This window comes from Dermacentor albipictus, chromosome 4 (assembly GCF_038994185.2).
Source record: "Dermacentor albipictus isolate Rhodes 1998 colony chromosome 4, USDA_Dalb.pri_finalv2, whole genome shotgun sequence".
NCBI lineage: Eukaryota > Metazoa > Arthropoda > Arachnida > Ixodida > Ixodidae > Dermacentor > Dermacentor albipictus.
Genome location: NC_091824.1, coordinates 123,649,138 through 123,663,994, shown reverse-complemented (window position 1 = coordinate 123,663,994; position 14,857 = coordinate 123,649,138). Strand labels below are relative to the sequence as shown.

Below are 14,857 nucleotides of genomic sequence, written 5' to 3'. Positions count from 1 at the left end.
AGAAGAAAAAAAAAGCAGTATGGCGGCAATGACGTAACGTTGGCGAAAAGCATGACCTTTAATCTCATGCTTGGAAAAGCATGATATTTATTCTTATTACTCTGAAGAACCATCGCCGGGCGTGCGATGTAGTGCGATGCTTCGTCGTGCAACGTGGACCTTGATTAGGCAAAAATGAAGATAATGAATATGTGGCGCCTAAAACCCGACGTCTACGAGATGTTTCCGGTTCCAAAATTCGCGTCTGCCGCATTCAACCATTAAACACACACACACACACACACACACACACACACACACACAGGAAAAATAGTTTTTAAAATCCGCACTTAAAATTTATAGGGCGCCATCCTCTGGGCCGTGGAAGAGTTACTATATAAGCTCCATTTAGCAAGCCTTAACAATAATCGTCATCTGTCTTGCTTTTTTCAAGAGTGTACTATAGTGCCATAGAGTTTCTCACTAGATTACCGTGTGATAGTGAGAAACTCTATGTATAGTGCTAGTATTGGCCTCGAGCTCCACCACTGGAAAAGCTGGCGCCACCGTCGGCGTGACGTGCTAGGAGGGATCACGTGGACATTGCGGCCACGTCGGCTGCTTCGGGCGCGCTGAAGCAAGCTGAAAACAAGTTTAAATTCCCTCGTACGCTGCGGTCCTCATTTAGTGGTGAAATTTTCCCGCTTCGAGCGTCTCCTTTACAACGCTTGAAAGCACTAAATAGGTAGTGGCTGCCTTTCAAGGCGCGCAACATGGTAGGCTTCTGCTCGGTGCCGCAGGGCCGGACGCACGTAAAGGAAGGCCGGTGTCAGCCTTATTCACACGTAGCCGCAGGACAAGAAGCTGCGTGAAGCTTGGCTCGCGAAACATAAAACCGGCAAACAGTCATCGGCTACAACTCGGGTATGCAGCAAGCACAGACGCGAGGAAGATTTCTGCTATGGCGTCCGGTCTGCAATGTTCTGAAAACGCGCACTGAGACGCTCGCCCCAGTCCGCTGCTCGACTAATGTCATGATGGTTTGGTCTATGAACTTGTCGATGCTATAGATACTGGCAAGTTCAGTGGAGTGGAAAGGCAGCGGTAAGAAGCACATTTAAAAAAAGCATGGCATATGGTCATGTTTATGTTATGAATTAATGCAGTGGATTACAAAAAAGGAGCAGCGGGAAATTGCACGCTGAGAACACCGATAAACATACAGTGCGACGCAACTCGAGAAATAATATTGAAAGTTCAAAGAATTTTGAAGAAAAAAAAGATTGAATCGTCGCGACGGCACATCACAGTCCCTGTAGGCGTCGAAGTCTCTACAATGAAATTATTTTTGAACAGCTCTGATAGCGCCCACGCCACAATGGTTGCTTGGATACTGTCAAATGCTCATATTCTGCGGCCTAAAGCTCATGGCACGGTGCGAAAACGCGCGCGCGGGGAAACCGAAACAGTGCGCGGACAAGCATGCAGACGCGCAGTCGGTCGCTGCATTGAGGCTTCGTTCTATCACACTCCATTTAGTTATACAAACACTATAAGAACATATTTCACATAGTTTGCTCTCAGCGTTTACCTACCTTTCACGCAAGAAGCCGGTTCGGGAGACTCCATCGCGGCGACCGCGCGCAGTGGCGTTCACTGTACGTATTCGGTAAAGAGATACCGTCTGTAAACGATTGTGTGCTTTCACAGTTTGCCCAAGATTATTATTTAGACAGTAAGAAACTTCTCTCGTTTCGAAAGTACTTACAGAAATGTCCGGGAGAGCTCGCGTGTGATGTTTTCAGTGAGCGCTGACAGCAAAACCTATGAGGAGCGCGCCACGTGATCCCTCATACTACGCCAGCGAGGCGCTTCCGATAGATGGCGACTCCGTAACTCCTCGCCGCCAATATTCTAGGCACTATAAGTGTAGGACAAATATACACCAAAAAAGGTGCAACCGTTTCAAGAGTGTATGGCGTGAATTTGGACCACATTTGGATACTACACTTTAAAAAATTTACACACTTTTGGGCTTATCTTGTCCCCAAACGATAATCGCCATCTGCCTTGCTTATGTTTCCTCTCTTAAAGAAAGGAAATGCGGGAATGATAGATGACGATGATTGTTTGGGGACAAAATACAACCCAAAGTGTGCAAAATTTTTTTGGAGTGTAACCCTATATGACATTTCGACTGAAGTTTTGAAGAAATACTAAAGCATGGCCTTAGAGATTCGCTTCCATTGCTCCAAGAGAGGTGTCGTTGAAGTGAACAAATAAATGTAGCACTTTTGTCATAAAGTTAATCATCGTAACTGTGTGAACGTTGTTAACCGTTTTGCTACAGTGTAATTTTTTATTTGTCTAAACAAACCCGAACAAAACTTACGATGATTAGTGTTTTTTTTTTCTTTTTTTTAAAGCAGGGCGGTGACTAATAACCTGCTTGAGCATTTCAGTCTAGCATTTTGCCTATCTCTCCTTCATCTTTTCTGCCTTCATTAAAACCCGTAGTTCGCACTAGTTTGCACGATCGAGACACGCCCAGCAACATTATGCTAGCGAGTGTTCAGGCCTATATGCTTCAGCGTAGGTGTTCTGTGGTTCAGCCCTAAAAGCTGCGGATGCGTCCCAACGACACGCGGCCTTACAGTTTCCCTTCCCTAAGTTTATATAGGTGTTCTGTGACGCGGCTACGACGCCGCTAATCGTACGCGCGCGTACGCGTCTAGCTACACGTCACGCGTCTGCGATGCCTCGCGCCTAGAAGCCTGTGCGCCATCGTCATGTGACCGACGTATAAACATCCGGCGCGGGTTTCGAAACAGGTGGTGGTTGTTTCGCAATCGTGGTGACACGCCGGTGGTCGCCGATGGCTCTGTGTCGCGCAAAGATGATGGACGCTCTCAATAATGAACCTCGGGTCGCCTACGTTGGGGCTCGGCTTTCGCTTTGGCCGGCGAAACACAAGCACCATAAAGAATAAGCACGTGGCCAGTGTCACGAGCTAACGTAGAAGACAAAGTATACAGCACCGAGCGATAAAATAATCGGAAGACACAGAATTTCAAAGATTCCTCACTGCACCGCACGCTTCCCGGTAAGTGCAGCTTATGCAACCGTAATGTTTGCCGGGAAGCGCTGGCGGCGAACGCTACGCACGAAGGCGAACTTTCTGGTAGAAACGCGGCCTCTTGCGTGGGCCGAACCCGGAGGTAGTGTACAGCCGCGCGAAAATATTACATAATTTTTCGGTTTCTGTTATTCTTTCGCGCTTTTAATATTTTTGTCTGAGAAGATTTAACATAAAAGACATGCACTGTCGGTGTCTTCTTTTGTGACATTTGTTTGTGGGCTATCATTCTCAAAATAATAACTTTGTCAAGAATGTAAGACAAGGTATGAGCAAAGTTAGTGATAAAATGGTGTGCCAATATAACCCGCATATGCACTCTTAAGCAAGAGTACGCCCTTTTGCCACACAATAATACACTCTAAAAAACGTTTGCACCCTTTGGGGTGTACATCTGCCACACAATCATAATCGTCATCTGCCTTGATGCGTTTCCTTTCTTGAAAACGCCGCGCCCGCTACTTTCCTGTCGGGAATGCTATGTCATGCTGATAACGCGCATGAAGTACCGGGCTCGCAGCGTTAAAGAAAGGAAACGCTTCAAGGCAGATGACGATTATCGTTGTGTGGCAGATACACACCCCAAAGGGTGCAAACTTTTTTTAGAGTGAAGAGTGTACCGCCTATAGGTTGTTTCACATGGCGCGTTTGGGGCGAAAGAAATCGTTCTGTCGCGCGCGTCGCAGAGCGATTTTCGCTGACAGCTTTAACATGCGTTTGCGCGTTTCACATGCGCAAGGTTGCCTCCTGCTCACGAAGTATCCATGCCTGCATCGTTAAATAAGAACAACATGGAAACTAGTCAAATATTCGAATTCTCCTATTTTTATTTGATGATAGAAAAGGCACACCATTTGTAACGTTTAACCCTTTCGGCCCTGGTGGCGTCAAATGACGCCACTAGTAAAAATCCGCTTTGGTGCTTCGAAACCGAAACGGAAACCGCACATTTTTTTCCGAGATGACCTTCAGGAATCCCTACTGCCATCGACATGAGTGATGGCGCCCTGGCGTCAAATGACGCCACTAGTAAAAATCCGCTTTGGTGCTTCGAAACCGAAACGGAAACCGCACATTTTTTTCCGAGATGACCTTCAGGAATCCCTACTGCCATCGACATGAGTGATGGCGCCCACAAAAAGTACTTGGAAGAACAGGAAAAAATCATGATTGAAAAAGTGAAAAGGAACTCGGCTGTAATGAAACACAAGGCACTTTGGAACTATAATAGGTACGAGGTGGTTAGGGGCGTATGGAAAGGGGTTATGGTACCTGGCCTCACATTTGGAAATTCAGTACTGTGCATGAAATCGGAAGTTCAGGCATGCATGGAAACGAGACAGAGAAGTGTAGGCAGGTTGGCCTTAGGAGCACACGGGAACACCCCTAATGAGGGAGTGCAGGGGGACATGGGATGGACGTCATTTGAAGGTAGAGAGGCAATAAGTAAAATAAAATTTGAACAGAGACTCTCAGCACTGGAGGAAAAAAGGTGGGCAGGAAAAGTGTACAAATATCTGTACATGAAAAGTTTGAACACAAAGTGGACACTCCGAACGAGGAAGCTGAGGAATAGATACCTACAGCCGAGGGAGGGGATCCAAAGTGGTTCTAGTGTGGGAAAGGAGGTGAAGGAGACGGAAAGAAAAATGTGGGAAGAAAGAATGCTCGGAAAGCCATCGCTATCAATGTATAGGTCACAAAAACAGGAGATTAAGAGAGAGCTCTTATTTGATAACTCGCGGGGCAGCTCACTATTATTCGAGGCTAGGACGGGGGTTTTGAGGACGAAAACATACAGGGATAAATTTGAAGACGTGGACCTTCGGTGCGCAGCTTGCGGAGCAGAAATGGAGACCACTGAACATATAGTGCTGACATGCACAGCCCTTCGCCCGACCCAGGCAGAGGGAACAGAGGCAGATATGGAAGGGGCATTAGGTTTTCCCGGGGAACGAGGGCAAATAGATGAGAAAAGAGTGGCAGTAACGAAGGGGAGGCTAGAGGATTGGTGGAGGAAGTCAAGGGATAGATAATAACATAAATCGGGGACAAAATGTTTCCTCTACTGTTTTAGATAGTTATCTTGGGGGGGGAGGGGAGTAAAAACTAGGTTGGGCAAAAAAAGAATAATAATAAAATAGGAGGGGGGGGACAAAAGGCTAGGTGGCGCCAGCCGCCGCCCGTTACAAAGGGTATAGCCGCCATCCATCCATCCATCCATCCTGTTTTCACGCTGACAGCCACGAAGACGAAGCTCCGGCAAAAACATGTCACGCGACGGGGCAGGTAATCTCGTATTTTGAAATATTGTAACTAAATGATTATTAGAATACATGTGTTCCGATTTTTATATGTGTTTTTCATTGGCTAGCTACGTGCATGAGTGCTTAAACTGGATTAATTGAGTGCGTTGTTTTTTCTTGCCGACATTTTTTCTCCATGTGCGATTTTGACGCCATCAGGGCTCAGTGGTTGCAAATTTCGCCCGCTGAGTTACGACGGGCGTGGTGTTTCAGGTTTGCTCCTTCTGTATTCTCGCAGATTCGTCGATCCCGACGACGTTGTTTTACTCCTGTCATCAAAGTCACTCCGGAAGTCTACAAGCGGCTGCAGACGCGCTGTTTGAGGAGCTTGATGACGGAAATTTGTCAGATGTAGAGGGCGAATGCGAGGATGATGACGATGCTGTCGAGCTTCATGCGACCGGTCCTGCGCAAACGGACGATGAGAGTGATAGTTCTGATGACGAGCACGGTCTGGGAATGTCTACCGGATGGAAAAGAACACCATTTCAGCAACCAGACACGGCATTTCAAGGGGACTTGCACGCTGCGCTAGAATTGGACGGAGAAATGCAATCGCCATATTACTATTTCCGAAGATATGTTCCAAAAAGTGTCTTTCTTGAACTTGCGGATAAAACCAACCAATACTCGGTGCTTCAGGAGGGATCCTCAGTCAAGACCGATGAAGAAGAGATAAGGCGTCTTTGTGCACTTCACCTCACAATGGGTGTCTTGCGTTATCCGAGGTTGAGACTCTACTGGAAGCCTAGCATGAAATCTGCTCTTGTAGCGTCAGTCGGCCTATCACGCAACCGCTTCGAGAAGCTCCGGAACAACCTGCATATTGTTGACGCTAATAATCCCAGCCAAACAGACCGCCTTTGGAAGGTGAGGCCCCTGCTGGATGCTTTTCAGAAACGGTGCAATGAGCTTGTTCCTGAAGAGCGGCTTTGCATTGACGAGCAGATTGTGCCCTTCAAAGGCCGTCTGGACATCAAGCAGTACGTAAAAGGAAAGCCACATCCGTGGGGCGTGAAAATATTTATGCTGTGTGGTGAATCTGGGCTTATTTATGACTTCCTGCCATACCAAGGATCGACAACTGCCTTATCCGACCACCTAAAGTGTAACTTCAGCATCACAGGTGCGATAGTTATGACTTTGGCTCAGCGCATTCCATCTGGTGTGGGACACAAGTTGTTTTTTGACAATTATTTTACTTCTCTGCCCCTGCTACGTGAAATGCGGAAGAAAAAAATATTTGCTGCGGGAACAATAAGGTGCAACAGATGTGAGAAGTGTCCCTTGATGAGCGAAAAGGATCTCAAGAAAAAGGGGCGTGGCTCGTCCGATTGCATCGTGAGTGGGGACGGAAAGTTGGCCGTGACGAGGTGGCTGGATAACAAGTCAGTGACACTGGCATCCAACTTTCTTGCTGTGAAGGATGAAGACACCGCCAGGCGATGGAGCAAAGCAGAGAAATGTTTTGTCGACGTCAGACGGCCAGCTGTGGTCGGTGCATACAACCGCAGCATGGGTGGCGTCGACAAAGTAGATTTTCTTGTGGCGCTTTACCGTACAACCATCCCGTCTAGGAAGTGGACACTGAGGATGATATTTCACTTCATGAATCTGGCGGTAGTCAACGCCTGGCTGGAGTACAGGAAAGACGCGGACAGGCAGCTTATGCCGTCAACAAAACAACTTGACTTACTCGACTTCACCTTGAACGTGATTGAGGCACTTTCGGCAGCTGAGAGTAAACCTTTGACTCCGAAGAGAGGAAGGCCCTCAGCGTCCCCTCTGCAGCCTGCAAAGCAGGCTAGGTTTACAGAAAACAGGCCAGTTCAAGATGTGAGGTTCGATCAGATTGGACATTGGCCCATTCATGACGAGTCAAGGGAGCAGCGATGCAAAATGGAGGACTGCACTGGAAAATCTCGCATCCAGTGTGAGAAATGCAAGGTCTACTTGTGCCTTTCAAAGTCTAGGAACTGTTTCAGAGTGTTTCACACACGGTGTTAAAGAAGTTGTAGTATCTTAACGTTTTGTGGAATTCTGGAAATAAAGCATCCAAAAATTTCATTTTACAACCCTTGAGCCCTGATGTCCTATTTTGACGCCATATCGTTAACTCGGTAACTACTTCTAATACAAGGTTCATAATTTCTGGGGATGTTATTTTACTAATAAAAACATTAAAAAAACAGCTGAAAAAAATCTGCTGTCGAAATAAAAAATTCAGGGCCGAAAGGGTTAAAAGCGTTGAGACTTTACTACAGCTTGCAGAGACGGTGAGTGAGACGTTGCACAACACCGCAAGTATGAGCGTGGGTATGGCGTGCGGCGTCGGTGGGGTGGGGTGGTTCCGTTTAGTTTCGTTGTTACTATGGAAGCCGCAACTTTTTTTCCCTGGATGAGTATTTGCTTTTGCAGAACGACAAACTACCGTTGAGTGCGCATGTATATAAGCAGCTGGCGCAATTTGTAGCGATGAAGAGTTTGACGACGGCGGCGATCAAATAGGTACGTGCCTTAATGTTGAAGCGGGTCCGTCTCCCGACCTGGATAGCATGCAGCTTCTCCTTTCAAACGAATTATGTAAGCGGAAGAAAAGAAAAATGTTCATGAAGCTCCTAAGCCGCAAACGCCCACCAACCATAGCTATAGAACTGACGCGCGACATTGCTTCACAGCGCTATACCAACGCGCTGTAAAACACACATTGCCCCTCCCACATCGCGCCGATCGCTGCGACTGAGCGACGGCGCGACCAACTTGCTGGAATCCAGTCGCGGAGAGCCCACGACGTCGCGGCGGTGACAGAGCGACGGAATTCGCTGTGTCGCTGACTGAAAATCGCGCCATGTGAAACAGCCTTATGTTGTGCAGCAAGACATGGCATATACATATACCTATAATAAGTATATACGGGAATTTTCGCTCGAGGGGACGCCGGTGCCGGACGCCGACACGGATTTTCTGCGACACTGGGCCCTTAACGCTCTCGCATTAATTAATACGGAAAGCAGCGTAGACAGGTCGCCGGTTGCACCAAAAAGAAAACTGCGCGCGCATCCAGAGGAAAGGAGAAGGTAGAGGGGGAAGGATGACGTGGCTTTCGCTGACTAAGATTGGTCATTACGCTTACTGTCTCTTGGGGCGTCGGCACTATAGAGTGCAATAGGAACGTATGTGATGCCATATTTAATTTTGTAATTGAAACAAAGAGATTGTCGTGTTAAATTGATCGTTTTATTTTCCTCAATATGAGAACAAAAAATAATAATTTCAAGTTTTAAAATAACGTAGCCTGAAAATTGATATTAACGATAAGTATTCATTTCTCATTCTTAAATTACTAAATTCTATTAAAGGAAAACACGGGGAAGGCCAGAGATGGAAATTCAAGACGATGAGCAAAACGAGAACAAGGTAAAGGTAGGTTGTGGCATCTCACCAAGGAGCAAGAACAAATGGGCTTGTCTTTTCCAAGGCGACATGTGCTTTCCTCGGCACAGCATGTACAGGTAGAGTTTTTCTAAAGGGCAGAGGGCGTAAGGCGGGTGGGAATTCAATTTGTAATAATAATAATAATAATAATAATAATAATAATAATAATAATAATAATAATAATAATAATAATAATAATAATAATAATGGAAAATTGTATTTACGTATTCTTTTCTTTTTACCTACTGCCGCCAGATTCATTGCCGATCCCTTGTAGTGACCCTTAGCTATATTCAGAGGCCCCAAACCAAACCGAACCTGGAAGGAGCGAGGAGTGGAGTGGGAGAACAACGCTAGAAGAGAATGATCATCATCAACATAAAAAAATATTTATTGGTCTCTGCAGGATGTTTTGTTGAGAAGGAGCAAGAGGAATGATCGAGCTACCTCCTGCCGCCCGATTCTTGGCCTATACCCCTTAGTGGGTGTGAGCCATGACAGAGGATCATCATCATCACCATCATCGAGCACTTGGCGGGAATGCGGTGATTCAGCGGCGTCGGCATCGAAGATCTGAGCAGGAGGTGGACACCAGTCTGGCTTGATCCTCCACGGCACGCGGCTGTGCACCGTGGTCTCCGGCAAAGCCTCGGGCCGAGGACTACGGCCCCTCCTAAGCTACGGGGACAACCTCACCCTCGCCGACGGCCACGCTCAACAAGCCGGTTCTACGCTACGGAGACAACCTCTCTGTAGAGATGCCAACAGTCCACCGGGCCACACGAAAGGACTACGCCGAAGCAGATATGTAAGCGCCACATCGTACTTGATTTATGAGAAAATTTGGCGGGAAATGGGAACTGGATGGTTTACGAACTCGTGAAAGATATTGGCGGGAAAGTGTAGAGACCACAGGCGGAAAGTTTTTATTCTTCCGGTATTTCGCGCCAGAAACTTGCTTCGGACCAAAGACAAATTAGAGCGACGGTATTAGTTTTCATGCAAGTGTATATGTGCTGCAAAAACAGGTTCATGGCATGAACAGTTCCAGTGCATCTGTATCCTTGAACACTTCTTTACAGACATTTAAAAAAAGAATAAGAGATTGGTTAGATAGGGAAGACATATACTTTAATATTGAATGAATGCGTGTAATAAAATGAAAAATGTTTCTGCCATGAATTACATATTTTTTCTTTTCAGGATTCACATATTTCATTTAATATCTATTGTTGGCTTCTGTATTAACACAAATATGTTTGCATCCACGTATTGTTCCCATTGTTTTATTACTTTTGGCACACAATTATGATGTTTCTTTTCTTTTTTTTTGCGCATGTTGTTGCTCTATATTGCTCCATAATTTAGCTAACGTTTATTTCATGTATAATTGTACAATTTTAGCATGCCATTAGCATCTCAAATACTTACTTGCACTTAACCGTTGTTGTACATTGTACCCTATATTTGAAGAATCGAATCACCATGAATTTTCACAGTAACCAACGCTGTTGTAACGCGCAAAATTGTGCATATGTGTGTGACCTGCTGTCAAACCTGTCGTTCGCGGGGGCTGAGACCTTTGTCAGGCTTTATGCCTTTAGTCTCAGTCTACCCTCGTTTGAATGAACGAAAAATAAAATTCAATTCAATTCAATTCAAATAAAAGCGAATTAAACAGACAGGAAGCGACCCACGTGTTGAGAAAAGGAAAAACCGATGCGTTCAAGAAAGTAAATGCTCACTTCTAAATGAGCGGAATTGGCAATCGGGACTTCTGCACAAAATAAAAAAAAAAACAGAAAAACGTCAGATTTCAGTGTGCCTTTATTATCTATGAATTTGTAAGCGCCGTTGAACACCAGCTGCTGCCAAGAGGACATGTTCGAATAGGTCTCCTTTTGCAGCGCTGGCAGTACTGTTTCCGTTTTGTCACATCTTCAGTGGCTTTCTTGACGACCGACGCTCGAATTCTAAGGCAGACATCTGTTATCCTTCTCTTGAGACAATCTGACGTCCATGTCGATCATGTAAGCACGATCTTTCACATAACCCCAAAGAAATAAATCGAGTGGAGAGAGGTCAGGTGACCTAGCCGGCACGTGCCTGTAAAGGCACGTGCCTTCCGATCTATTGCGCATGAAAAGTCGCATCCAACCAGTTTCGTGCTCGGCTGCTGCTGTGTGCTGGTGCTCCATCTTGTTGATACCACGGAAGTGGAAGGCGTGACAGTGGGACTTCGTTGAGAAACTCATTCACCACTCATTCAAGGATTTCTTTCACGTAACGCTGTCGAGTCAGTGTGTGATCGAAGATGGGACTGATTATAGCACCGACGTAAATTCCGCACCCCACACTGAACGACTGGTGCTGGTGCCGATTGCGCTTTACCCAGTGTGTGCTGTAGTCACTCCAATAGTATGCATTATGCAAATTCACCTGGGCGTTTCTCTGAAAATTGGCTTCATTTGTGCACATCATGTTGCTCAATAAGTCCGGTGACTCATCGGCTTTTGTGAGGACCCAATCCGAGAAATCTAGACGATTCTACAGGTCCCTATCTTCCAAGCATTGCTGCTGGTTAAGGTGGTACGGGTGAGAAGCCGTCGTTTAGAATCCTCCAAACTGATGACTTGGAAATTGGTACCTCGGCGGCCACGTCCCGGTCCTACGCCGCTGTTTCTTGAAGCTGCCGGTTTGTCCCAAGTCTTGATAATTTCTGATGATAGTCGACGCGTTTGGTCTATGGCCACACTTCCCATGACTGATATATATAGTTGCGACCTACCTCTTGTTGTCGTTTGCAGCTCCCATGGCAAGAATCATGTTTACCTGTTGCTCATTTGAGAAAGACATGGCGACTGGGACGAAACGAAACAAACCTTTAACCCTTTACTGCACCTTGTTGCATTTGCGCAACATTCTGATGAAGGGCGTTAAAAACCGAAGCAAAGTCAGTTTGGAGCTACCTGTACACGTTGTTGCATTTCCGCAACATTGGTCTGTAAAACGCGCCACCTTGTGCTGCAATTTGTGCTAATCCTTCGCATCTTCTACCAAAACAAACGTGGCGGAGGCTGCGCGCGCCCGCGAGCAGTGATATAGGTAAGTTTTACAAATTGTAAATGTATTTCTCCATAAGAAAAAGCGCAAAAAAAATGCTTACGCTATGCTCCACATCCTTCTGACTCTGTAGATAAAAAAAAACATTGTCATTTCGGAATAGTTTGTTTCTGGCGAGAGAACATTGCTATGTTGTACAAATGCAACAACGTGTACATGGTTTATTTTCTTCGGAAAAGTGAAATGGCTCCGAAACACTGGTATGGCCGAGCAATTCCTCCTGATAATGAAAGCAGTCACCTTTCAATTAGTCACGACAACCGTGCACGAGTGTAAGACCGTTTGGATTCAATATGTGGATAAGATGTTCTCTGGTCGAATTTCCTTTTTTCTTTTCAAAAGTACGCTGTGCATCCGCACGTTGCCGTGTCACGTCGTCACGGGCACAGCCTTATACGTCTGTGCTTCGATGTTCTTAATTTTGACAATAACCCGAAAACTCTGCATTGTTTCCTGGCTGCACGGGAATCTGCATGACGTACTGCAGGAAGTGTGGGAACCACCTGTGCTGCACAAGCATGTACAAATGCTTCTTTTTGTTCCGCACTAAATCATAGGTGCACCAATGATTGTCACGTGCAATAAGCATCTTGGTATGATGCACACTAAGTCTATCTTTCACTTTCAAGTTCTTCTTTATTTGCACATTGTTTCAAATATGCAACACACCGTTTTTCTGCAAATTGAAACCACAGAAATTCGATAAATAGGGTGTCTACCATGTTGATATTTCCAAACTCCCTGAGTTTACCAGGTTTTCCCTGAGTGCTTTTGCAAAATTCCCTGAGTGATGCAGAACTATGTTTTATGTCAAGTCGCGCTGAAACCATATCGTCCTATGCTTTCACTCTCTAGTAAGCATATGAAAATTTTTAAAAAGAAAACCGACTTAATCCAATTTGAATACTAAGGAATAGTGTTTATGTTATTCAAAAAAAGAATATAAGGGAGGGGTTATTAAAATGCACAGCAAATAAAATGTCTTCGAAAAAAATTTCAAATGGAGTTGGAACACAAATGGAGTTTTCCCTGAGTTTTCCCTGACATTCTCTAGTACAAATAAAAACGAGATGCATACAGAAGCAAATATTTTCGAATATGAGCTATTTCTATCAACTGATAGCATGCTCAGTGTCATGCAACTGTCCTAACATACTCTCAGCTCGCGCAAGACGCCTCAGTGTTGTGTTTCACTGCTTTAAAGAGTTTATTTTGGTTTGGATGAGGGACACCTGCATCTCAGCATCAGCCAACAATATGTTTCTTGAGCGCAGGCTCCTTCAAAGAAGCGGTCGCATGCTTAATTCCCCGTTCATTCCTCAGTGCGTCGATCCTTTCTGTTCTCGTCCTCCTTTCGCCGCGCGTTCGCCCCACGGACCATTTGAAGAATACTCTTGGTCAATTTACAGTCAACGTCCAATTTTCCGACCCCCTAGGAGCCGCGAAAACTTCCGAAACATCAGGCAGTCCGAAAAAATAAATTCATGTCTTTTACTGTCCTTAAGGGCTAAAATCAACACATGTACGTCTGAAAAAGCTCTGAATGCCTGTCAGTGCACTTATTAGGCATATCGGTGCTCCTACTGTGACAGGTGAGGGCGGGTGCACACGTGTAAAATTAAGGAATACATAGTGTCCCGCGACAATTGCCCTTCCTACGCTTGTTACGCTTCACCGCGTTACATGACTGTAATGAGGCGAAGCAGACTTTCGGGAAAGATTATTATGCAATGCGCCGTGCTTTCCGAGCTTCGAAGACAAAATCATTGCTGTCAGCGGAGAAATGAAGAAACACGGCACCGAACGAAACGTCGAAGCAGCTAGGCCTAGCGTTGCCGCAGTGGTGGCAACGGCTGCCAGCGGATCTGCGTGCGAGAGCACCGGTTCAAGGCGGCGAGGTAATCAAAATAGCAGCAGTGGTGGTTTTCATTAATGCCGTCTCGGACCTGCGATCACGCAAAACGTTTAGAAAAATCGGACGGCGAAGAGTTCTTGCGTCTGAAATTTCAGACGTTATGATACATTGACTCTTTGGGGTACGTGGTGGTGCCCGAGTTATCGGGAATCCGGAAAGTCGGTCGTTGACTGTACACTGGCAACTCCTCCAGCCGACGACGATTCGTTACGAGTCCTGTCTGTTTCTCGAGCCAGCATTACCGCGACTTTTGACCCTCTAAAAAAATTACAGCTACTTTTCCCCGATAGAAGCACAAATTCCCTGAGTTTTCCCTGAGTTTTTTTCAGACTACTCAAAATCCCTGAGAAATCCCGGTTTTCCCGGTTGGTAGACACCCTGCTAAAGTAAGTTTCTAGGGAGTACAGGTACTGTTATGCTTCCCTACAACTCCATTAATAATATTTTGGGGAAGCAAAAAATTGTGCAGTAAAGGGTTAAACATTAGCACTTGTCAATTTGTTGTCAATTCGCTTTTATGGTGATAGGCTTGGTGGAAAAAAAAGGACCGTACGTCCACTTCATCAACGCTCAAACAGCTATCACAGCTTGTTTCCAACTAACACCAAACGCGACATTAGGCCGGGGCGCGGCAGATAAGGCACTAGCTCGATCCAGTGGCGTAGCTAGATCCTCCGGCACCCGGGGCCCATAGGTCTTCTGTCGCCCCCCCCCTACCCCGGTTGTAGTCGAGGAAGGCGAGGATATCGTCAAGTTCCGGGTGTCTTCAGACGTATATGACACCCCCCCCCCCCCTACTGGCCCCGGGGCCCACGGCCCCCCGGCCCCCCCTGTTGCTACACCACTGGCTCGATCACAATGTTTTTCTTTATTTCGTTCTAGCTAACTTGTGGGGAGCCTATACGAGGGCGCTGCTTTATGATGCTGGTTGTTACATACACAGTAACTCTAATGCGGGTGGGA

The 14,857-nt window shown here is 46.0% G+C and overlaps 2 protein-coding genes across 4 annotated transcripts in view; both read left to right on the top strand.

The window, feature by feature from the left end:
* The first annotated feature begins 5,368 nt into the window (after positions 1-5,368).
* LOC135899512 (piggyBac transposable element-derived protein 2-like) lies at positions 5,369-7,503 on the top strand. The gene is made up of 2 exons (XM_065428786.2): positions 5,369-5,404; positions 5,660-7,503. The coding sequence occupies exons 1-2, from the start codon at positions 5,386-5,388 to the stop codon at positions 7,426-7,428; spliced, it is 1,788 nt and encodes a 595-aa protein (XP_065284858.2). The 5' UTR covers positions 5,369-5,385; the 3' UTR covers positions 7,429-7,503.
* Positions 7,504-7,764: 261 nt separating this feature from the next.
* Positions 7,765-14,857, top strand: part of LOC135899572 (tetratricopeptide repeat protein 21B-like) — a 55,522-nt gene continuing 48,429 nt past the window's right edge. The window contains exons 1-2 of one of the 3 annotated variants that reach the window (XM_065428877.2): positions 7,765-7,929; positions 9,263-9,664. The gene's annotated coding sequence lies outside the window, so the exon portion shown is untranslated. Of the gene's footprint in view, positions 7,930-8,828; positions 8,845-9,262; positions 9,665-14,857 lie in introns of those variants that run through there. The other 2 variants (XM_065428876.2, XM_070537544.1) reach the window with 2 other exon arrangements.